Raw genomic sequence first — 26115 nt, forward strand, 5'->3', positions numbered from 1 at the left:
CCTTTTCCCCTCTCAATTTTGTTATTTTTTTAAAAAGATTATTTATTTATTTGCAATAGAGGAAGAGTGAGAGAGAGCAAGCATGTGCATGTGTGCGCATGAACAGAGATGGGGAGGGGGCAGAGGGGGAGGCAGGCTCTCCACTGAGCAGGGAGCCTGATGAAGGGCTCCATCCCAGGACCCTGGGATCATGACCTGAGCTGCAGGCAGATGCTTAACAGACTAAGCCAGGCACCCCTCAATTTTGTTGTTTTGAAAATATTCAGACATTTTGAGTTGAAAGAATATTAAAGAAAAACCCTACATACCCTTTAAGTAGGTTCACCATTTTTTATATTTTGCCATATTTGCTTTCTCTAAACACTTTTTCTAATATATACACACAAGCACATATGTATATAGACTTTTTTCTTTCTTACTGAACCACTTGGAGCTGTCGACAGCAGGGTACTGGATCTTTCAGCTTCTCTCTCATAAGAATAAGGTCATCATCTGTATAATCATAATACCAGTGTCACTCCTAAAATAATAATATTTAATATCATCTAATATACATAGTTAACGTTTAGATTGTTTTCTAAAAACCTCTTTTATGGCTGTTTTACTTTCTGATTGAGGATTCAGTAAATACACGCATTGCATGTGGTGGCTGTCTCTTTATTAATCTAGAATAATTCCCCTGCCTTTTTCTGGTTTTTATGACCTTGACTTTTTTGAAGAGTCCAGGTTACTTTCTCTGTAGATTTGTATTCATCTAGTTTTTTTCCAGTATCAGATTCAGGTTGAATATTTTTAGCAAGAATATTTGATAGGTGATGGCATCTCCTACTGCAGCAGGAGATATAATGGTGGTGCCATCAGCTAAGTGTGATCACTTGGTTATGCTGGTGGCCACCATATCTCTTGCAAAGGAACCGCATTCCCTTTGTGATTAGTAAGAAGTCTATGGGATGATATTTGTGACAGACAGTGGGTCTGTCCTGTTTCTTAGAACCTTTGATTCAGCGGTTTTAGCAGCCATTGGTAACCTTGTTGAATTGTCTGTTCACACTGGTAGCTACAAAAAGACAAGTTTCTAATTTTGTCATTCTTTTTGTATTAATGTTAATGACTTCTGATACTAAAAAGCTCAGTAATTTTTAGCCTGTTTGTTGGTGGGAGAAGGGTTTTCTCTAGACATCTCCAGATACTCCATGGCAGGAAAGGAGAGGTAGAACAGGTTAGTGGGATTCCTTGTTACTTCCCTTTCTTTAGCCAGTACAGTTCTGCTCTTTTCAGGAATAGTTTTGTGTTAGGTTAACAAACAAGCAAACCAAGGACTGTGCCTTTAAAACTAAAGTTTGAAAATGCAGAATACATAATCAGCTGGATAAAAATGCTAGTAGAGCTGGATTTTTAAGAAGGAACCCATAAAAATAATTAATTAAGCTCCTATAATGTATTATGAAGTGAAGCATAGTAACATTGTCATTTGTCCTTGACAAATGTCTTGAAAGGTTTTTCATATAAACTTACAGGTCATGTGTATTTCCTTCTGTAACTCAATTAACGTTATGTTATACTTTTTTAGTCCGTTTGAATGGCAGTTGTCATATTTCACATGTCCTAGCTTTATTTTCTTTTTTAAGATTTTGTTTATTTATTTGACAGAGAGAGATATAGTGAGAGAGGGAATATGAGCAGGAGGAGTGGGAGAGGAAGAAGCAGGCTCCTCCCCATGCAGGGAGCTTGATGTGGGACTCGATCCTAGGACCCTGGGATCACGACCTGAGCCGAAGGCAGGCGCTCAACCAACTGAGCCACCCGGGCGCCCTAGCCCTTTTTTAAATTAACATATAATGTGTTATTTATTTCAGGGGTACAGGTCTTTGAGTCATCAATCTTATATAATACCCACTGCTCAATACAACACATACTCTCCCCAGTGTCGATCACCCAGTTACCCCATCCCTCCACCCCTGCACCTCTCTCGCCTCCCCCACCCTCCAGCAACCCTCAGTTTGTTTTCTCTTATGGTTTGTCTCCTAGACTTCTTAAACAAGGTACTTAGACTGTAAAGTTGATCCAGTGTGATGGGAAAAGAACAAGTTGTATATTCCGATACAAACCTGGGTCATTCATTGAGCTCATAAGTGCCTTAATGGTTAAAGTATGCAGAGTTGCTTGTCCCTCCAGTAAATGCATCTGCTTGCTGCATTCTCTGTTTTTGCTTTTTAATTTTATGTCATCACATTGCTTGTAAGAAGTTTTGCTGTCACTGTTATAGCTTTCAGTATATTTGCCGTAAGTAACCTACACACACTTAAATAATTTGCTGTTTTTGATTTATTGTGGGCTGGGAAATTAGGCCACCTAAATTGTGGTAATTTGGGAAAATAAATCGTTTAAATAAAAACATTCGTATCTTTTGTTACTATTTTATAACAGATTTTGTAGCAGCTGTTTGGATGATTAGAACATAAGCTCTATGTTTGTTTGGTTTATTGCACAATCTTCAGTGCTTAGATTAATACCTGGCACATGAATGGTACTGTTGAACTAATTACAGAGGCCTTTTTACAGAATTCCTGTGTGTTTAGGCATTGCCTTTAATTCAGCAAGTATTTATTGTGGAGTTTGGAGATGCTGTTTGGGATCAGACTGAAATATGGTAAACAACATAGTGGAACGTGGCCTTTATTTTGAGTAAAGTAGACTAATTTTTGCAGTGTAGAGGCTTGTTGGAGGCAGAAGTACATCCCAGATATATTTCTCATTTCTGAAAATTCAGTTTGGATTTTTAAAAATACATTTTCCATGTCTCCTTAACATACTCATTATGCTTTTTTGTTCATTCTTGACTGTGTGGAAATGTTATTGATAGATGTTTTGATGTCTTTGTCTGTTAATTCTATCATTTGTGTCATTTCTGGGACTGTTTCTTTGATTAATTTTTTTTTCCCTCATTGTACATCATACATTTTTGCCTCTTGGTAATTTCTGATTGGATGCCTGATGTGGAATTTATTCTGCTGAAGGTGGATTTTTTTTTTTTTATTATTATTCCTTTAAATATTTTTGAACTTTGCTCTGATGTCTTGAATGAAGTTTCTTGGAACTCTTTTCTTAGTGCTTGCTTTTTTGCTTTGTTACACAGGTTTAGAGCAGCCTTAAGTCTAGGATTATTCCCACTAAATTAATTCAGCCCCACTACTGAGGTAGTGTCCTTCTGAATATCCACTAGCCCATGGTTTTTTTTGTTTGTTTGTTTTTAAAGATTTTTTTTTTAAAGAACTCTCTACACCCAGTGTGGGGCTTGAACCCACAACCCTGAGATCAAGAGTCATATGCTCCACTGACCGAGCCAACCAGGCATACCTACCTCATGATGTATTTTTGAGATCATTGGGAATGTGAGCTATTCCCATGCCTGTGTGGGTTTTGTCTTCTTCAGTCTCTGGAAAGGTCTCAGATAGTTCCCTAGGCTTCCCTCACTCCCACATGATTGTAAGTACTGCACTAAAGACAGCTGTAGGTCTCCAGAGCTCTCTTTAAGGGTCTCTCCTCTCTGGTATTCTGCTCTGTCAGGTTGCAACTAGTCCCTTCTGGGAAAGTATTTTAAATCTGTAGGTTCTAAAACTATATTATGTTGGTGAGTTTTTCTTACTGTAGATACAGAAAAGTTTCAGGCTGTGGTAATTTGACATTATTCATAGGAATATGTGCAAATTTTGAAACATTTGTGACTAGAGGTGATGTATTCTCTCCCACCTCATAAACTATTAAAAATTAAGAACATAATCAGTGTTGTTGTAATCCAGTATCTTAGCGTTAAAATGTAGCCTTCTGTTCTTTTATTTGATGCTGAATCAAATAATATGTATATTTTAGAATCCTTTTGCAAGGGGGGGCACCTGGGTGGCACAATCAATTAATAGTCTGACTTTTGGGTGGGGAATCTCAGGGTGGTGAGAACAAGCCCCATGTCAGGCTCTGCGCTGAGCGCAGCCTGCTTAAGTTTCTGTCTTTTCTCTCCCTCTGCCCCTACCCAGTGCATTTGTGTGCTTGCACTGTTTCTCTTTTTCTCTCAAGTAAATAAATCTTTTTTAAAAAATCCCCTTGTAGGACATTTAATACAGCTATGCATTCACCTATTGTGTGCTTCTCCAGAGTCCCATTGTACTCTAGCAACTTTAGAATTGGCTGAATGAGTAGAAGAAAACTGAGTGCTGATTGGCATTCCCACTAGAGTCCAAATTAACTGCAGCTCCTGTAAGGATTAACACAGAAGAGATTCACTTAGTTATTCCTTACCAAAGTAATTGTTTATAATCATCCACAATGTAAGAAGTTATAGAGCATTGAATGAGATTATCAGTCACTTTAGCTAATTCTAAGGGAACCTTGGATATGCATTCAATATTGGCATGTGATTTTGGCGTAGTAAACTTCCTCCTAAGTGGCAGGTCCAGGGTCTGTGAGTCAGTAGTTCCCAGCATGTGTTCTGTAACCTGTTGGCCCAGATTAACTCTTTATGCTCTCCCACAATATTTTTGAAATACTAATACTATTTTTCTTCATGTCTTTTAAGAGTACTGTTTGAGTGGTGAGCTAGTATTTCTGTAAGTTCATAAGTTCAAGACATGGTCATTAATTACCAATCAAGTATATGCCTTCCTGAAGTTTTCCAATTTATAAATTGTTATTATATGCAGACAAAGTCATCTGTAGAATACTATTTAAATTCAATACTGCTTAGTTAGGGTGAGATTATTGAAGATTACTAGAGAATTTTTGCTTCTGAACTTATTTATTAAAGATTTTTATTTAGGGTGCCTGGGTGGCTCAGTGGATTAGGCTGCTGCCTTCAGCTTCAGCTCAGGTCATGATATCAGGGTCCTGGGATCGAGTCCCGCATCGGGCTCTCTGCTCAGCGGGGAGCCTGCTTCCCTCTCTCTCTCTCTCTCTCTCTCTCTGCCTACCTCTCTGCCTACTTGTGATCTCTATCTGTCAAATAAATAAAATCTTTAAAAAGAAAAAAGATTTTTATTTATTTGTTTGACAGAGAGGCACAAGCATGGGGAGCAGCGGGCAGAGGCAGAGGGAGAAGCAGGCTTCCCGCTGATTGGGGAGCCCAACTTGGACTGGATCCCAGGACCCTGGGATCATGATGTGAGCCGAAGGCAGACGCTTAACTGACTGAGCCACTAGGCATCCCAGTTCTAAACTTTTTTAAAACATAAGGCTATTTTTAAGAATACATTAAAGGGCATTTTTAGATCTGACTGATAAAATTCGTAAATTCGTATGTCATCATCCAAGGTAGGATGCTATTAAGTATGAGTAAGACTTTCCTTCTAACAATAGTGCTAGCTGAGCAAAGTTCAAATAAGAAAGAAGGCAGTATACATACTGTGTATTTTTGAGAACTCCACACGAGAAATACTGAGTCGCTTCTGAGAGACAAAATGTCACTGAAACTAGTTCAAAACTTGGCTGGGGATATAACATAACAAAAGGATAAATGCTTCAGAATTGACAGGCAGGCATTTAAAACTTTTTTGCCACAGAAGAGTCCTGTGATTGAAGGAGGGATTCTCTGACCCGTTGGCAGTAGTCTGAATTTGGCAAGTGGGGCTTTATGCCATTGAAGTGGTGCTGCTTTTCATAGGTTTAAAAAAAGAAAGCACAAATAAGATTTCTGATATTAGCCCTATTGAATTCACCAAGTTAAATGCCAGATGGTACACTCCTCTTTCTAATCAACCAGTGAGGCTCCCACTCATGATATTCTTAAAGGAGGAGGGGGAGTACCTAATGAATTACAGTTTGAGTGCTCAGAAATATTAACTCTTTTTTGTGTGTGCCGAGGGTTGGGACCACAAAATAATAGGGGAGTCAAGGATGAACGGGAAACTTCTTTTCGCGAAGTTGTTATAGTTGGAGAACAGAAAATAAGAAAGGAACTGCAGAGATACCTTGATAATTATATGTGTGTGGAGGTGAAGGTACTGCCGAGATTAAGGGAGGAATGGGTCAGGGCAAGGTGTGCAGAGAAGGGCTGTGGCTGAGTATCAAGGGATGAGTAAGAATGTGTCCAACATGAAAGAAGGGCATTAGGCAAAGGAATTGAGGCTGACAGAACAGTGCATCCGGGGACCTGAAGGTAGATTGATGTAATGATAGCCCAAGAAACTATGAAATAATGGCAAGAAATAAAACCATAATGGTAGCCTGGGGCCCTTCATGAATGATCTCATTCCAAGGCATGAGGTTTGGACTTTGAGCCATTGAAAGATTTGTGTAATGACATAAGACTGACCATGGATATTCAAAGAGGGGAGAAAAGGATGCAGGTAAGGGGTGGGTAATCATCAGTTATGGGGTCTTTTGAGGTGCCTGTGGAATTTCAGGTGAAGATACTTTACTTAGCCTATTTGTTCTCTTTTTATTAAGTAATCTTTATGTTCATCGTGGGGCTCGAACCCACAACCCTGAGCTCAGGAGTCACGTGCTGTACAGACAGAGCTAGCCAGGCATCCCTCCTTAGCCGTTCTAAGTCTGTTTCCTCTTCTGTGAAACAAGGAATTTAAATATCTACATGCAGGATTGTCTTAAAAACAAAAGAATGTAAAGCACTCAGAACTTAGTAAGGAGGATTACTTAAGGATAAGGAAGGAAGGAGAATTTCTGAAAGGGATTGAGTAGCATCAGTGGGAGATTGGCAGAGAATGATCAGCAACACAATTCTCAAAACTTACAGGGGACCAAAAAGTGAATTTTGAGTTGAATTTTGAGTTGAGATTAGTGGTAATTTTAACAAGAGTACTTTCAGTGGAGGTTTGGGGCCAGAAGTTAGGTTGCATTGAATTAAGGAGTAAATGTACAGTGAAGTGTTGACTGTTCATACAAAAGCTTAATTTTAAAAGATTCTGGTTTGTTTTTTTTTTTGAACCTGTGCCATCTGTCCTGAAGGTTCACATTCAAAGGTAGGGCTTTTAGTCATTGTCAGCTGTTTTAGATGCATATACAGCTATGAAGTTTTATCTTTATGCCTTCCCTGGGTACTTAATGCCAGGTTTGAGGGCAATTTACAGTCTTAATATTTTTTTTATTTTTTAGAGGTTGTTTGATGAGAGATAGGATTATGTAGCTTTTCTTAAAAAGTAAACCCACCTGATTAATGTTGAGAGTTGGAGTGGAGGTGCAGCATTTAGACCAGAGATGGTATGTCTTTGTGTTTTACTATGGGAGTTTTCAAACATTTGAGAAGTAGAACTCTGGAAAGGATCCATCACCCAGCTTCAGTAGTTAAGATTTTGGCCATCCTGTTTCATTTTTTTCCCTTCCCCAACCCCTTCTTCTACCTCTGGATGGACTGCTTAAATTACAGATCTCTTGTCATTTTACCTATAAATACTTAGTAATTCAGCTCAGAACTTATTTTTTTATTTTATTATTTTTTAAAGATTTATTTGAGAGAGGGCATGCGTGTGAATTGGAGGAAGGGTAGAAGGAGAGAATATTCAAGAAACTTCCCACTGAGCTCAGGGCTCCATCTCACAACCCTGAGATCATGACTTGAGCCAAAACCAAGAGCTGAATGCTCAACCACCTGAGCCACCCAGGTGCCCCTTATTTTTATTTTTTTTATAATATGTGTGCGTGTATTTTTTTTTTAAATTTTATTTATTTCTTTGACAGAGATCACAAGTAGGCAGAGAGAGAGAGGAGGAAGCAGGCTCCCTGCTGAGCAGAGAGCCTGATGCGGGGCTCGATCCCAGGACTGTGAGATCATGACCTGAGCTGAAGGCAGAGGCTTTAACCCACTGAGCCACCCAGGCGCCCCTATTTATTTTTTATTATTAATTTTTTTAGAGGGGGATGGGAGGAAGGGCAGAAGGAGAAGGAAAGGGAAAATCTCAGGCAGATGGGGAACTCAGTCTCAGCAGCCCTAAGATCATGATCTGGACTGAAATCAGGAGTTGGATGCTTAACCGACTAAGCCACTCAGGTGCCCCCAGAACTTATTTTAAATATAACAATATAAGTACTATAATATCACATATGACAGAATGAACAGTAATTAAGATCACCTTCCTAATGATACCACAAGCTAACAAACCAGTATAAGTTTTTGCCACTTAATATTATGAACTTTGGGCATTGGCCTCTTGCTTGCAAACTCTGATTTCACTTCTCCTCCCACATACCCCCAATTTCTTAGATTTGGTAGGCATCTATAGATTAAGATTCCTTGGAAGTGCACCTGGATGGCTCAGTGGGTTAAAGCCTCTGCCTTCAGCTCAGGTCATGATCCCAGAGTTCTGGGATCAAGCCCCGCATCAGGCGCTCTGCTCAGCAGGGAGCCTGCTTCCTCCTCTCTCTCTGCCTGCCTCTCTGCCTACTTGTGATCTCTGTCTGTCAAAATAAATAAATAAAATCTTGAAAAAAAAAAAAAAAGATTCCTTGGAATTGGGGTGCCTAGGTGGCTCAGTCAGTTAAGCCTATGCCTTCAGCTCAGGTCATGATCCCAAGGTCCTGGCATTGAGCCCCACATCGTGGGTTCTGCTCAGCAAGGATCCTGCTTCCTCCCCACCCCCGCCTGCTTCTCTGCATACTTGTGATCTCTCTCTGTCAAATAAATAAAATCTTAAAAAAAAAAATTCCTTGGAATTAAAGCTGTTCCTAGCCTGGTCAAAAAAAATGTCTTATTTTTTATCAATAAAGACTTATTGTATCTTACTGTTCACTGCATAGCATTTTATCCTCATATCTTGAGTTCTCACTTTTCACTTACTATTTGGCAAAATTTAAAAAAAAAAGTTTTTTCTTTTATTTTTACATATAGAAATGTCAAGTAGTCAGAGGAGTCTGCTCTGTAATCAGTAGATGGGTGAGATGAAAGCTTGTAAAAATTGAGAGATTGTTTTCTGCCAAAGCCCAGAGCTGTAATTTTTTTTTAGGTCAGTTCATCATTTCTTCTGTTAACTGATTTCTCAAAAAATTTTTCTCAAATCAAAATAAACACTATACCAAGCATAGGGTTTCGTAAACATTTTTTCCCTACCTATAGATAAGAATCCATCTTCTTTTTCAAAACTTTTTCTTAATGTGCCTCAGTGGGAGGGATGATTTCATCATAAGGAAGAGGATTCCACAGGGGCATGGAACATTTTATTTTGAAATAATTATAAAATCACAGGAAAAAATGGGTGGAGAGCACATAGACCCTCTGTGTCCTGTTTTCCTTCACTGGTTACATATTACTTAACTATAGTACATTATCAGAACCAGGAATTTTACATTGGCACAAGGTGTGTGTATGTAGTTCTGACTTTTATTACATGTATAGCTTTGTAATACCACCTCAGGATAAAGTGCTATTCTATCACTACGCATACCCCCCTTGTGACCCCCTGTATTCTTCCTACTTCTCCACTCCTCCTGTAAGCTGTGGCAACCACTTAATTTATTTTCCATATATATGATTTTGTTATTTTGCAAAGATATTTATAATTTGACTCAAAGTATGTCATGTTTTAAGACTGCCCTTTTTTTACTTAGCATAATGACCCTGAAATCTGTCCAAGTTGTTGCATGTGTTGGTAGTTCATTCTGAAAAAAAATTTTTTTAAAGTAATCTCTACTCCCAACATGGGGCTCAAACTTACCAAACCAAGATTAAGAATTGTGTGCTCTGCCCACTCACCCAGCCAAGCACCCCCATTTAAAATAAAAATAAGTGCCTTGTTAACTCAGTCCACTCAAAGCTGCCCAACCTCAAGTTTTAAAAGGCCTATGAGGCCTATAAAGGCTTGTAAGGGTACAGGTTTAAAAAGGCTTATAGATTTTATGGACATTTTATAATGTAAATAAATATATGTAGTATATTTTACAAGTTTTTTTTAAAGATTTTATTTATTTATTTGACAGATCACAAGTAGGTAGAGAGAGAGGGAAGCAGGCTCCCTGCTGAGCAGAGAGCCCGATGCGGGGCTCAATCCCAGGACCCTGAGACCATGACCTGAGCCAAAGGCAGAGGCTTAACCCACTGAGCCACCCAGGCACCCCTATTCTATAAGTTTTAATGAGTTATATTACATTTACATTATAAAATTACCATTAAAACACATAGCCTTTTTTTTTTTTTTTTAAGATTTTATTTATTTGACAGAGGGAAACACAGCGAGAGAGTGAACACAAGCAGAGGGAGTGGGAGATGGAGAATTAGGCTTCCCTCCTAGGCCTGGAGCCCGATGCGGGGCTCTATCCCAGGACCCTGGGACCATGACCTGAGCCGAAGGCAGACGCTTAACTACTGAGCCACCCAGTCACTCCAAAACACATACTCTTTCTAAAGTAGGTGACATAATTTGAATAAAGAGCTTATATGGGGTACGTGGATGTCATAGTTGATTCAAAGTCTGACTCTTGGTTTCGGCTTTACGTCGTGATGTCAGAGTCCTGAGATCTAGCCCTTTGTCAGGCTCTGTGCTCTGCATGGAGTCATCTTCAGTTTCTCTCTCCATCTCCCTCTGTATTGCCCCCCCCCCACACACACACCCCATCCACACAAGCTCACTCTCTCTCAAATCAAAATAAGTAGATACTAAATAAATAAATATACAGAACTTAACATTAAATTTACAAAGCTTGGAAGTAGTATAAGACCAGAGTTCACTGGTTATCCTGTTTTATAAGTGGCTTTTCATTTAAATAGGAACAATTTGGGTGAGCCATTCTTTCTGCTTTCTTTGAAATAATTTTGAGATTTACAGAAAATTACAAGAGTGGCACAGAGAACTCTAAAAGATGCCATTTACTAACTTTTAGCATTTTGGCACATCACTCTTAATGAATGAATATACCCATCTATCATTCCATATATACACATGCACATAATAATTTTTTTTTTAACTCTCTGGGCTTAGGCTGCATGTATAATGAACCTTTTCCTTTAAATATGGCGGTATGCAATTCTATAGAACAAGGATATTCTTTTTTTTTTTTTACTTTTTAAGGTTTTATTTTTAAGTAATTTGTACCCCAAACCTGGGAATTGAACTTAGAACAGTTCCATGCTCTACTGAGCCAGCCAGAGGCTCCACTACAGAACAAGGATATTCTTATACAACCACAGTACAGTTAACAAATTCAGGAAATTTAGCATTATTGGAACATTTTTGCCTTCTATAGATTTTTGTTCTAACTTTATCAAATTTTTTTTTATTTTTTTGTGTTTCCTCCCCTTTCTGAAATCTACTTTAGGGAAGGATGTTAGTTGTCCTTTAGCTTTAATTTTCTCTAGTATGGAACACTTTTTCAGCTTTTGTCTTTTATGACATTAACATTTTGGGGGAATATAGGCCAGTTAGTTTATAGTATGTTCCTTACGATGGTTCCCCTTGATTAAGTCCATTACTACCTGGAATACCATAGCAGTGATAGATATTCTGTCCTCAGGGAGTTAAATCTAAAAAAAAAAAACAATGTTCATCAGTGTCTCATTAGTGATGTTAATTCTGATCACCTAGTGAAGATGTTGTTCAATCCATTTTATGGGTTCTATCTTTACCATTAGAAATAATAATCCGTCTCTGAGCAGATGCTTTAGGGTATATACGTATCCTGCTCTGTCAAACTTGGACCCAAAGATAGGGTTCTTACTAATTCCTGTCCATACTAATCTTTAATTTTGATGGTTCAAAGTAAGAATCAGCCTTTCCAAAGTATCTTGTCCTAAAAATTCAGCTTAACTTTGGAAACATTTTCTTACTTATTTTTGAGTTGGATCTGTATGCATTGCAAATAATCATTGCTAGTGTGTTTTAACTTAAGATGGTTTTTAAAACCTCTGTATTTATTTTTAATCCTTTGCTGCCCTCTGCAGGTCTATGGATATAAACCTTTGGAGCAAGGTAAGTACTACTAATTCTGCAGTTCCTAAGGTGATGTATAAAAAGCTATTGAGAGCCAAAGTTGTAATACTCATACATTTATGATGTGCTGTTATAAATTAATGACTTTAGATTTTGAAATTGGTAGTTTTAAAACTGTCTTCCTAGAGCATGAGATTTATTATTGAAGTGATCCTTCTTCATAAGCTGTTAACATTATTGCACTGAAATTTGATTTACAGATCTAATAACTAATTTAAAAAACATATATACACACATATTTGTCTCTGTATAAATGAAATATAGATCAATTTTAAACTGCTGTTTTTTTAAGATATTAACTGCCTTTATGCAGGAAGTACAATTACCCTTACTGCTAAATTGCAAGAAATAGTTGTAGCTAAATAAAATAAATGTACATTATTAACTGGAATTCCCAATTTAAATATTTTTTAAGATCTAAATTTCACTGAATTCTGTTTTAAGTATTACACTGCCAAACTACACAGTTATAATTTATGATTGGGAAATGTGTATTTAGAAGTGGGTTTTTTTTTTTTTTTTTACTAAATTTTTTTTTTATTGGTTTATTCATAAAATGTGTTTTCATTCAAAATTTGGTATTAAATGTAGCTATCTTAGATCTATTGTATGGTTGTAACTTCTGGTATGATGTATTTTCCACTTTCTAAACATATCTGTGTTGGTTAAAAAACAGTTTGTAAATAAGAATTTTTCCATTTTTGCTTTGTTTTTGAGTAATTTCTACCTTAACTATCCTTTGAATTGTCATTAAGTCCAGCATGATTTTCATGGTGGAGTGAAGTGGGATATGGTCAATTTTGCCTAATTTTCTGTATTAGCAAATTAATAGTAGTAGAAGTAATTGCATTTTGAGCTGTTAACACTTTAAATATGTGCTAGGCACAATTTTAAGAGCAAGTGCAATCGTAGAATATACATAAAGTAGTTCAGCATTCCTAACTCATGTGACTTTGGAAAAGAGCCATATGTTTCCATTATTACTGTCTTCAGACTAAGGATGTCAGATACTGTGTTCAAAAGTTACAGTCCAGTACTGTAGGTTTTATAATCATTTTCATCACAAAATACATATTTGGATTTCTTCAGTTAAAATTTTGCCAGCAGAATTAATGTTGAAGAATATGTGTTATGTATGTCTTAGTATTTGTGCATTCAACTGATAGGAATCTGAGAACAAGCACATGAGAGCTTTTCACCCCTTTGATTTTAATGCCTTTAAAATAACTGGGAAAATGTCATTGGGGGAAAAAAAACCTAAAAAAAAAAATTAAGCTGTTTAGTGATCCAACCAGTTTTACTTTATTATTTCTGTAATACTTCATTTAAAAGGAGGAAACTGGTCCAGTTTCAGGAAGACCAAAAACAACACGATGAGAAATAATACTGATTGATAATTCCTAAAAGCTATTTCCCGTTTATAACAGTTTATTTAAAACAATCTATAAACAAATCCATTTAGAGGGTTTCTTAGGGATATTTCATGAAACATTGAGTTTTCCTTCAACATGGGTTTGTTTTGTTTTTGTTTTTAAAGACAAACCTATTGTTTAAAAATGAAACAATTTCCTTGGCAGGTGGGGGTATTGCTGAATTACTGTGATATAGAATAATACCTTACTGGGGAGAGGCTTTATTATTTCAAGAATTCAATTTCAGATTGTATTTGTTCTTGTTTGCTTCTCTTGCTGCAATGCTTGCATTTTCTGTCTTACCAGATAACAGAACTGTTGTATAAGGATGGACGTTATTGCCAGGAGCCTCCAGGACCAACGGGTAGCGTTTCAATTTCGATGATTGTAACTTATCCACAAATCCATTCTTCTGTGTAATGATGGGCTAGAAGGATTACAGCAGTAAACATTTTCTTTTTGAAAGTGAAATTTGAAAACATTTGGTTATAAATCTTTATATTGATAACCACAACATTTTGAGACCTCTGAGGTGTTCGGTTTTATCACTGTAAATTGTTTTTAAAGACAGGGTTGGAGGCTTTTTTCTGGTTAGACACTGACGAAATGCTTCTTACAGCACGTGTGAAAATAGGCTTAAAGACCAGTCATTCTTAGTGTTTGTTATTTTAATGTTTTTGAGGTATAGTTAATTTTAAATGTATAAAATAGTAAAGGAGATCTTTAGGTTTTTCCCACTTAAGTATAATTTATTATCCAAAATACATTATTTTGACATTTAATGATTTTTGTTTTCCATATAATGAAGCCTAGAATAATATATGGCTTTCTTTAAGAAGGCACCCTTCTTGAAAGTTCAGATTTTCTATCCTAGGTATTAACACATGGCCCTATACATTTTATGCTTGAATGCATAGGAAAATTACTGTTGTTACAAAACATCTTTGTTAATCTTGGTTTTTCATTGGCTAATAGGCAGCTCTCCACAGGATTACTGTATCTGCTTATTAAAATTATTTAACTTTCTGTACTCAACATTTGACAGTCGTTTCTAATTTTATGTGTTCCCTAAATATTGCCCACAAAAAAATTAGTGCAGAAATGTATACAAAGCATTTATTTATTCTTCCTACTCGTGATTTGGACAGGAAATGGGTAAGGCCTTGGGCAGGACCACTTCTGTCACAGAGTGGTGGAAAAAAATAGATTGAAGTAAGATTCAGTACTGAAAAGCTGTCACTCGGTCTGAAAATAATTAATATTCCTTTCACTCACCAGTTAGATATGTGCTCCCAAACCACATAATCTCTATGCCTCAGTGATCAGTGTTGCCATTTCAGAGCCTCTCATCAGGGTGACATCTCACACCAAAATGATTTCTTATAAATTAATCTTGATAACATGACAGTCTCAGTAATTTTAGTGGAATGCTTTCTCTTGTTTTTTTCCACAGAAGCTGTTGGCTATTTTCTTTATAACTTGATTGACAGCATGAGTGACTCAGAGGTACAGGCCAAGGAGGAGCGTTTGAGACAATACTTCCATCAGCTGAAGGAGATGGTACCATTTCATTTTTTGCTATATAATGCCTGTCCTGTCTGACATGTATCTATTAGATTTGAAATTGCTGCTTTTAAGTACAACCAGACCACTTCTCAATGACATACACGAGTTGGAGACTTAAATTATGTCTGGGATAATTTCTGTTAGACAAATTTCAGTTTGGTTGTCTAAAACTCAGCCTGTTTTTGTTTTTTTGTTTTTCCTCCTTTCCCTTTGCACAGAATGTAAAAATTCCTGAAAATATCTACAGAGGCATTCGTAATCTACTGGATAGCTACCATGTTCCTGAATTGATTAAGGTGTGTGTGGAATAGTAATCAACTTTTAAAAATGCTTAATTTGTATATAAAAGCGTGTTAAAATTGTATTTAACTATGATGCTTTTTGGCCAAAAACAGTTTACTTAAATGACAACCATTAAATGCTAGCTTTTCATTGATGGTTCATAAATACTGTTTATATATTGAAGGATATGTTTTAAATACTTATTACCACGGTTAATGAAGTATGAATAAAATTTCTGAAAGATTTTGAGAAGATGGAAAAATAGTAATATGAGCTGAAAGTTTTAAAATTCGCTTTTGACATTTGCTAATATATTTTTCCATGTATTTTCTAATTCTTATTTAAATCTCAATTTTAGGATGTTAATATATTGGTTGAAAGAGAGAAGATAGACTCTCGAAAAGTAAGTAGGTTTTTGAGTAGATTCTGCATGCTATAACCACATTTAAAGAGAATTCTAGGTTGTGTCCTTATAAAACCAGTGGTTCTTAACATTTTTTCATCAGGGTACATCTAAGAAGCTGGTAACAGCTATTCTGTTCCCTATCTCAGACAAATCAGCGGTATCTAAGAAATTTGTGTATGTACCCAGGAGCTTCAAAAATCCCTGGAGTTCATCCACAGATCCCCAGATTAATGTACTTGAGAGCATTTATGACACCTAGGAAAGGTCAGCTTAAAGGGAAGAGTGACAAGGGGTGCATTTTCTTTTTGTAGTAAATTTCTTTCCTTTTCTTTCTGTTCCTGTAGACTGTGCAGTTGCCATCATCTGTTTTGGAGTCTACACTTGAAAAACTAAAAGCTGCAAATCAACCTATAGGAGATGTCCTAAAGCAACTCATACTAGCGCTTTGTTCAGAAGAGGTAACATTTGTTTAAATATTTCAAATGTGCTATTAAGGTAAAAAAAAATTCTTCATAGATAAAAGTAAGCAAAGCCAAATACAATATTTATGATTTTCACAATTGATTATTATATGGCATGTGTGTGAAGAATGCAATTAAATGAAAGGTTAACTAATTTCAGCTACACCTTGAATGGCATGTTTTCGGGTTGCTGTAGTTTGTTTACGATAATCTGCAAAGTGAATGATAGTAACAGCCGTGATAGGTTTATCATACATGCCAAATGTCCTTTCAAGCCATGGCTCCGGTCTCTTATATCTAGATTGTCAAGCAACTGATACATGCAGTAGTCATTTGCAAGTCAAATATTACTGGGTTGTTAATGCAGGGATTGAAATTCCATTTTCCTGCTGGAAAAAAGCTCTTTCTGAGATAAAGGGTCTCTTGCCTTTTTTCAGCAGGCGTCCAGCTGTACTTTGTGTTCATTTTAGTGTGTGCCTGCAATTTGCGGTATTTCACTAGACTTTTTCAGTTTCTGGTTCAATATGATTTGGTCGTATGCCTGTGTTTCTAGGGGAAAAAAACATAACTGACTTTAAGATTATAACATAGTACTGTTGAATTCTAAAAGATTTTTTCACTTTGCTTGGATATTAAACTAGACTCTGAGAAACTTTGCCATGATACATATTTCTGTGTATGGCAATTGGACTGTGAGTGGGAGGCTGGCTTTGTACATATTTAATTTGGACATCTTTTTTATAATACCTACAAAGCTAAAATATCAAATTTGGCACAGCAACTTCTTTTGCATTACATGTAACAAATCTTTTAAACCCTATAGACGTATTTTGCCTGCTTTTTGAAAGGTGAATAAAAATACAAAGGAGGAAGATGAAGTTAATAACATAGATCCATTTGTTTTTAAAGCGCTATTAACTTTTCTGTACTCTGAATGCTAAACCTAGAGGTTGTTCATTTTTACTTTTGTGTCATTTCTTACTTCTTTTTTACTTCTGTCCTTTATTTTAGAACATGCAAAAAGCTCTTGAATTGAAAGCAAAATATGAATCCGACATGGTTGTTGGTGGCTATGCTGCTTTAATAAATTTGTGCTGTCGCCATGATAATGCAGAAGATGCATTGAACCTGAAACAAGAATTGTGAGTACCCTGGCACTGAAGCAAATCATCAGCATTTATGCTGATAGACAGTACTTGATGGATCATGTAAATTGAATATTACTCCTACAGAATGTAATTTTTAAAAATTCTTTTTGTCTGTGTTTTTAGAATTTCATAATATGCCTCCCTTTGATTAATTATGGCTTGTTTTCAGCAAGGAGTCTTTGTTTAAGTATGATAAGACATCTTGTCCCTTAAAGCCAAGGTTTTTTCCCCATTGACTAGATAACTGCAGATCACACAAGGGGTGATGGTAACTATTTTATAAGGCTTAACATTTCCCTTTCTCTATAGTGTGAACAACATTCTGTCCATTTCTCAGGCATCTTTAGTTTCCCATCATTATAGAGTTACTAATTAAAAATATGTCCTTTGGAGTATTTCAACGTTTATGACAAAGTTAGAATCACCTAAAGTGCTGTGAAGCAAAAGAATTCCTTCATTTTTATCATTTGCAGATGGGGTGATGCAATATATGTGTAGTGGTAGATTTTTACTTCTTTTGTCACTTTGAATATAATGGTATGTGCATTTGAATATGGCTTCAAAAATACACCTTCACTGAAATGTAGAGGCCTATGTTAATAATAATTCAGAACAACTGATGCATTTTTGAAAAGATAAAATGGCTATTGCAGTTCTTTTCACAGTCAACTTTTAAAATGTGCCTTTAATTTCTAGTGACCGTTTAGATTCATCTGCTGTCCTTGACACCGGCAAGTACGTAGGCCTTGTAAAAGTATTGGGAAAACATGGCAAGCTCCAAGGTAAGTCTCTGCACATAAAGGAAATGTGTGATGCAAGTATCTTGCCACTGGAATAACATGCGAATTGATATTAATGGTATATCATGTCCTGCAAAGTGCTTGAACACTTTGCATACAAATTTGCATGTGAATCCATCCAGAGCTGCATGGACAGTGTAGGCCATTAGTTTTAATGGATTGGCAAGCTTGTCATTTACATTTGCACAGCTCAGTGCTTTTTGCATTTCTACAGCTAGTTTTTATTAGCATTGCTTTTTGGATTGAGTTTGAAGATCATGACTTATGGCACAATTTGCTGATATGCCTGCACTAATGGCTTTGTTTTTGCTTAAGAACATCTGAAGGCTGAACATAAAACCTATAAACATAACCTTTATTTAAGAATATGAATTTTGCTGTAGTCTTTGTCTTAACTTTTAATAACATTATCAAAAATACATACTTTAGTAAGTATTTAGAAGTTTGCAGAGAAAACCTCATTGATTGTATAGCTGATATGCATTCTCTAATTTGCTCATTGTTGAGATAATGCTAAGCCTAATTACTTACACTTGATCATATCTTCTTACTGTTACTTGTTTCTTATATTTCTCATTGGGTTTTATTCCTATTTTAGCCAGCCTTCCTTCCCTTTTATTTCTAGAGAATGTTTTCTAAAAATTTTTTATAGTGAAAAAATGTGTGGAGAAAATACTTGATTTGAATGTTGGATTTTTTTTTTTTTTAGGAAGTCTTTCTAACAGAAAACTCTTTATAAGGTTTAGTCTGCTTTTCTAAAATCACTTCGTGAAGCGGTCAAAACATTTTGTCTGTGCAATAATTAAAAACAACATTATAAAAATGCACTTATTCCATATCCTAAAATGTTTGTTTCTGCCTTCCTAATGAAGCTTAATGAATCTAATGTATTAACATGCAGTCTTTTGGAAAGCTTTCATTGGCTCTGCTTGGCTAATTAGTATCGACATAGCAAACAGGCCCTATCGGTATCAGACCATTAGTCTGGCTGTATATACAGTGTAAACACATCTTTATTATCTGGCCTCCTGACAAGCCATCTGCTGAAGAAACAATGATGTGATTTAGCAGATGTTAGCTCTGAACGATAAAAGCATCCATTTAGGAGGATCTTACAGCTATAGGGCAGACCGTACAGGGTTATGTGGTGCAGAGTGGGCACACAGTCCCTATCTATAATTTGTAGTCAAAGTTGCAGGGAAATGATAAAACCATGCTATTGTGGATTTATAATTGTAGTCTCGTTTAGAAATGCAAGTAGTAATTAACTTGAAATCGGCATTATACACTAGAATTTACATTCCTGCTGGGCTTGAAATGCTGTTTTAATAGCAGTTTGTTTTCCCTACATGAAATTACCTAAGGGTCTTTTGTGTTATTTCATTGTAGATGCTATTAACATTCTAAAGGAGATGAAAGAGAAGGATGTTCTTATCAAAGATGCAACAGTCTTGTCCTTTTTCCACATCCTAAATGGCGCAGCTCTGAGAGGTGAAACTGAAACAGTGAAACGGTTGCATGAAGCCATCATGACACTAGGGTTAGCGAAACCATCCTCAGCCTTAAGTTCCCCATTGGTCACTCTGTATCTGGAAAAGTAAGTTAATTGAATTTTGAATTTTAAATGTTGGCATTAAAATAATGAGTCTGATTATTTGGGGATTATGTTTTGTCAGTACTTTGTGCTCCTTGGAAGCCTTGGGGGGTGTTTGCCACGGAATGAGAGGACTTAATACGGACTGGTTGACCTTTAAAATGACCAGCAGCCCTGTCTGTGGTCCTGTGGGTTGCTTCTCCATGGAATGGTCTGTGGTGATTTTTTTTGTGGGGCGTGTGATGACAGTACATGAAATTGAATCTAATTTTTCCCAGTTTTGAGCCTTATAGGTCTTAATTATTAATATAAGAAGGAAGGATTCTCTGGGGCTTTTGATTATGCATCGTGACTGTCATTCAGGTAATAATGTAGCAGCATCTCTTCAGTTCTCCTTTTCTCCATGTGGTATTTGATTTTAATAGCATGTGCCAATACAGTGACTGTAGCTTCCATTAATACTGTAGAGGATGTCTCTGTGTCTTGAGGGGGGTGGGGAGGAGGAAGGTGAATTTTGTTGATATGGTGAGGTTTCTGGAGTTTGAAATTTTTTACATTTGAAATGCTGAAGTTGGTGCCCAATTTAAGATATTATTTGCAATGCAAATCATTAAAATCAACCTTACATTCTTGTAAGTGAAACATTTAGTAAAACCATTAAGCATCCTTTATTATCTTGTTTTCTTTTCATGTTTGTTTTCCTTTTTTTAAAAATTTTCTAGATCTTTCTTTTTTGTCGTCTTTTTCATGGCTTAATGCAGTTTTTAATCTGCCTATTTTGTGATCGGGAATTCCTGATTTTATTTATTTCATTTTCATTCCAGTGTAGTTAACATAGAGTTATATTAGTTTCAAGTGTACAGTATAGTGATTCAACACTTCCTTATATTGCTCAGGGCTCATCATGATAAATGTATGGGATTTTTCTGATTTTGGTATGGATGTGGCCCTGTCAATGCCAGGAGAAAAATTAAAAGATACATCTTAATAGTTCTTATATTCTTCCCAAATTTATGATGGTTTTTCTTTATTTATTAGAGGCTATAATTAATTGAATATAATGAATGATTCAGTATTGAATTTAAAATGGGAAATCAAAATTATCTCAGCTCCATGTTTGGAAATGGGGGTATACATATTTATACACACACAGATAATTCCACATATATGTTTGATGAAATAATTTCTTTGCCATCCAATCGAAAAATAGTTTATCGAGTTAGGTGATTGGCCAGATCTTAACCTCTACAATCTCAGCATTACATCCTTTTAAAGAAATAGTGATTCAAACAATTACCGTGTTACTGAGTTCTCATGTTCACAGCCAACTTTATATAGAAATCCTATAATTAATATGCTTCCTACTAGAATTTTTTTGATTATTTGAAAGACCCATCTCTGCAAATTGCATGTGGAGCTCTGCATAGGGATTTGAAAGAAATGGGCCCTGTGCCCAGAAGAATTAGGCCCTCCTCCTCTATTGGGCAAAAATAAAATAATTTATAATGAAAATGAGGCCATGGTAGAAAAGTATCTTACAAATAGAAATACTTTGAAGACAGAGAAGACATGAAAGTTTTCTGTAAGAGGTCTGCAGATGGGGCTCATGAACCAAGGAGAGCTTACTCACAGGAAAATGGAAATACCATGGGATTCAGATGTTAACCTGGAGCATCCTCTGTGTTTCTGATTGCAGAGTACAGTCAGAGATTTGTATGTCTCAGTAAAATGTGGCTGTCCCTGTTAATTGGGCTAGAGAAATCTAAATTAGTATCTTTTCTTTTATGATTTCTTAACTACTTTCAGATATATCAAGAAATTATTACCTACTATTTTGATTTGCCTAGTCTTTTTTTGCTATCTTTGCTTTGCAGAGGCAGTCTCCATGGCAAGATCTTTCAGTTCATCGTAATAAAAAGGTTTTTGTTGACTGTTAGAGTCATGAGAATAATGAGGAAGAGATAAAGGAAATTTCATGTTTATAAAGTAGCAGAAAACAGTAGTAGCACCCCTAGTCTGTGATAAGTTGGGGGAAAAATTATCTTTGAAAACTTCTTTGCAGTTGTGTTTTCCCGAACTGATGGAAGATAACTAATTCAGAATCATGACAAGTACAGTACAAGGATTAACTACACTAGCCTGCCAAAAAGTCCACATGTATTTGATTTGATTAAATATGTTTTATCTTCAGTAATATCATGTAATTGACCTCAGCAAGTGTGAGCTCATTTGGAGAATGAGCCTTTTTTATTCAGATTTGAGATAAAAGTATGAAATGCATTTCAGAACATCATACAAAATCTTCATCTTTTCATTCAAAGACAAGCATCTTTTTGGAATGTCACTGCAAAGACTCTAAAGAGACTGTCCCTTAAATATTGTAATTCTGGAACAAATCCATGAAATTGGGCTTTTCAGAAAGGTGATCTTTAAGATTCAGTAAGATCTTAATTTTGAGGCTGACTTTTCTAGCAGTAAAAAAACACAGGAGAAAGTAATCCTGTGTCAATTTGTTATTTGGAAAATGTATAAAAAACTTTATGGGTGTGAGGAAAAAGCATTTTGTTTCTGTTTATTTGCAAAGGAAAATACAAAATAACAGGTTTGCACAATTGTTAAGAAGTTGGTAAACTAATCTGTTTCTGTATTATCAAAATGGAAAGATAATGCAGAGTTGAACGAAACTTTCATGTGTTTCGTTTCGTTAGAATTATTTTATAAGCCACATCTCTGTGTGTAGTCCAGATGAATGTTATTTTAAACATTTTTTTGGTAACTACTTAAAAATTTTTTTTTTACTGAAATCCTACCTGATTCTGGAAGATAATCTGGGTCTTCCGTATTAAGGAAGGAAAAAAACGCTTTAAAATAGGTTAAAAGACCTTTTGGTTAGTCTTCATCTGCTGGTAAAGGAAATGAAATTAATAAAAGCTGGGCCATTAGGTTTAAAAGCATAAAAATTGGTATGATATAGTTTCAGATTCACTTGTTTTATAGCTTATCCGTTTTGGTTTCATTGCATATGAAAAATATCTGAAGCTGTTTAACTGGATTATTTAGTGCAGATGATCAAAGAAGCTTTAATTTCTGCTTTCCATTAAGAACTTTTCTGTGCTGATTTGTGCTATAATCTGTATGTGCCCACATGCATTTCATTTAAGTGAATCATAGACTTTGTATATTTAATCCTCCCAGAACTCTTGCTAAGTTAATCTTGAGTTCTTCATAAAGGTCACAATTTCTGTAAGATGAACCTATAATCATAAAAGTTTTAAAACTCACTGTAGCACTTTAAAATGTTATGTAAGTGGGAAATACACTTTTTAAAATGCTGGTTATTCTGTCATATACACTCCCCTTCAATTTTAGCATCTTCATTTGTACTGGATACTTTTATTATTTATGGGAATGCTTGCCTTGGAGAGTAAAACTCTTTATGTGCTGAAAGGAAATTAAGGAGGTTTGGCTCTTTTACTCCATTATTGCAATTAAGAATTTAGCATCATCAGTGCCAAAGGACAAAAGTGGTTCATTTGCCCTAGGGGGACAGGACAGTGATAAGATGATTTTTCGTCAAGGATCATTGGGTCGTAATTAAGTTACATTCATGGCTATTGCTTTTTGAAGGATGATTGGTAAATGACAGGCTTCATGTGCTTAGTACGGACAGTGTTCAGTAGGGTTTTTTTCTGCCTCTGTCAGAAAATCCTGTTGAGCCTGATAATGTAAATGTGGCATTTTATTCTGAACAAAAGAGCAGGGAAATGAGCTATCTTGTCTAATCATTCAGTTGTTTAACACCGACTTCCAGTTTAGACTCAATTGGCTGGAAAGCACTTGACATGTGAAGTTAGTGCTGTTCGGAACGCATGTTTGAGTAAATTTTAAAGTAAGTGACAGCTAAATTGTACCTAGGGAAATTACAAAGCCTTCAACACAGTTAATTTTTTGGGGAGGATTAGTTGTAATTGCAACACCAGTCTCCTTGAAGATTCCTCATTTATAGATGATGAACAGGGAAAAAAAAACATCTAGCTCTTTCAAAGGCTGGTTCTCTTAACAATAATTTTTACGAAGATGCTTTCTCTTGAATTGATTTCTCTTTACACTGAACAACTGCTTAAGATTTATAGAATAGTTTGTTTTTAGAGTGTTGAAGTGTTTTTTTGCCTTGTTTTAAACTTTTTTCCTCCCACAAACTCCCCTTTTCTCTACTGATTTCAGATTTTGAGAGCTTTTCAAGTCAGTAATCCCTTTAGGTAAATTGCCACTTCACTAACACTTTATGCATAATGTTGAAGCACTTTATTCCAATTAAAAATTAATATTTGTCTTTTTTTTTGGTGGTTTAAAGTAAGTATCCTCTCTGAATTGGAAAGTAAGTTACTATAAAGAGATTAAGTTTGAAGTTGATAGGTGAATATAGATAGTTGCCACTAGTCATTCTTGTTCTAACAGTACAGGATTGTGTGAAATGCATTTACAATTTTTACAGTTAGGAATGGTGAGGAATTTGACTTAGGAGTGCTTTGTTTCCTGGTATCGTTGTGTAGATATTTTTATGATCATTGGATGCCTCATATGAATGTATATCGAGTATTTTTTTTTTGTCAGTGACAGTAGAGCATACTTTAATTCCATTAATACTGAGTAAAACTAAAGGTGGTATCAGATTTGCCATATGGGCTTCAAAAGCTTACAGTTTTAGAAGTTTCTCCATGAAATAATGCAAAGTTACAGTTTATAGTGTGGAGTATAGGGTCATGTGCCCTTAAAAAAGTGAGTTGGAGGGGCGCCTGGGTGGCTCAGTGGGTTAAGCCGCTGCCTTCGGCTCAGGTCATGATCTCAGGGTCCTGGGATCGAGTCCCGCATCGGGCTCTCCGCTCAGCGGGGAGCCTGCTTCCCTCTCTCTCTCTCTGCCTGCCTCTCAGTCTACTTGTGATTTCTCTCTGTCAAATAAATAAATAAAATCTTTAAAAAAAAAAAAAAAGTGAGTTGGAGAGTCTGGAGTATACTTTAATATGGGCCAAGTCCATCCAAGTTAATAAGTAAAACTCTTAGTAGTAAATCTTTTTTTAAAAGATTTATTTGAGAGAGTGCAAGCCATGTACACATAGGTCTGGGTGGAGGGAGAGGAGAGAATCTCAAGCAGACTCTGTGCTGCGCATAGATCCTGATGCGGAGCTTGATCTCATAACCCTGAGAGTATGACCTGAGTTAAAAACTGAGTCGGGGCGCCTGGGTGGCTCAGTGGGTTAAAGCCTCTGCCTTTGGCTCAGGTCATGATCCCAGGGTCCAGGGATTGAGCCCCACATCCAGCTCTCTGCTTGGTGGGGAGCCTGCTTCCCCCTCTGTCTCTGCCTGCCTCTCTGCCTATTTGTGATCTCTTGTCTGTGAAATAAATAAATAAAATCTTAAAAAAAAACCAAACAAACGAGTCAGACACTTAACCAACTGAGCCACCCCAATAAATAAAACTCTCTTTTAACTGTTCTAATTACCTACTGGACTCAGCTTCTGGTATATATTTGTTCTTAAAATTTAGAATTATAGAATCTTTCTTTTTCCTGTTCTTCTTTTGTGGACTTACAGAATTTTGATAAAGCTTATATTAATTTGCATCAATCAGATTTTTTAAAATTATTGCTTACTTATTGACATACAGTTTCATTCATGAAGATTGTTTTATGTACTTCATTGAAGTATTTTGAGGAGGATCTAATTGAAAGAAAGTTGTAGTGGGTTTGCCTTTTTTTTTTTTTAAGAGATATAAGTATGTTATAGAGTTGGCTTTCCTTTAGCATTATTTGAAGTGTGTGAGAGCAGAGGCTAAGTTTTTATCAGGAATGGGCTTAAAAATTTGTAACACGTTTGTATATAAAGCTTTCAGAATTATGAATACATACTGAAGTAAGCATAGAACCACAGGTTGTTTTGCATCCAGAATTAATGTTACCAGTAAGATTTCTTCAAAATATTACTGTTTTTTTAGAGTAGGGTTTTAAATCTACTGTAGTTTATTAAAGTATACCAAGGAAGTCTCAGAATCATCTTAGATCACAGTACCTAGAAGTACACAGAGTGGTAAAGTGCTGTCCCACATCTCAGTTATAAAGCAGTACCCACTTTTTTCCTTTGGATATTTTGCTGTTCTTGCTGACTTCATCTTGCCTAGAAGAAATGGTACTTTAGCGTGATGATTTTCTCTGCCAGTGTGATACATTTGAGTTGAAATCTCATAAGCTCCAATACATAGAACCTCTCTAATCAGAGAATTCGAACTGGGAGGGAACCCACAGGTTCCTTGAGTTCAGCCATTGTGATAATCTGCTTTTCATCACCACTTCTGGAAATTTATCACATGGCTACAGCCGAGCCAGGACTTAATAAGTGGGATTGAGATTCAAAAGTCCTGTGAGTATGTAACTGTTTTCGTAGCAGTGTCAATTTTAGATACTTTTTAATGTTTTTCATTTTTATCACCCAGGTTTTTAAGCTTTAGTAGGAAAGATTAATGATGACATC

At 36.0% G+C, this 26115-nt stretch overlaps 1 protein-coding gene across 1 annotated transcript in view; it reads left to right on the forward strand.

Annotated features, from left to right (window-relative positions):
• Positions 1–26115, forward strand: part of LRPPRC (leucine rich pentatricopeptide repeat containing) — a 106509-nt gene that overhangs the window by 33513 nt on the left and 46881 nt on the right. Inside the window, exons 15-23 of the mRNA XM_032351881.1 lie at positions 11873–11900; positions 13640–13697; positions 14787–14893; positions 15118–15195; positions 15540–15584; positions 15932–16045; positions 17060–17190; positions 17893–17978; positions 19386–19593. Of these exons, the coding sequence (XP_032207772.1) occupies positions 11873–11900; positions 13640–13697; positions 14787–14893; positions 15118–15195; positions 15540–15584; positions 15932–16045; positions 17060–17190; positions 17893–17978; positions 19386–19593 (855 nt within the window). The remainder of the gene's footprint in view (positions 1–11872; positions 11901–13639; positions 13698–14786; positions 14894–15117; positions 15196–15539; positions 15585–15931; positions 16046–17059; positions 17191–17892; positions 17979–19385; positions 19594–26115) is intronic.

This window comes from Mustela erminea, chromosome 7, assembly GCF_009829155.1.
Source record: "Mustela erminea isolate mMusErm1 chromosome 7, mMusErm1.Pri, whole genome shotgun sequence".
In the NCBI taxonomy this organism is placed as follows: domain Eukaryota; kingdom Metazoa; phylum Chordata; class Mammalia; order Carnivora; family Mustelidae; genus Mustela; species Mustela erminea.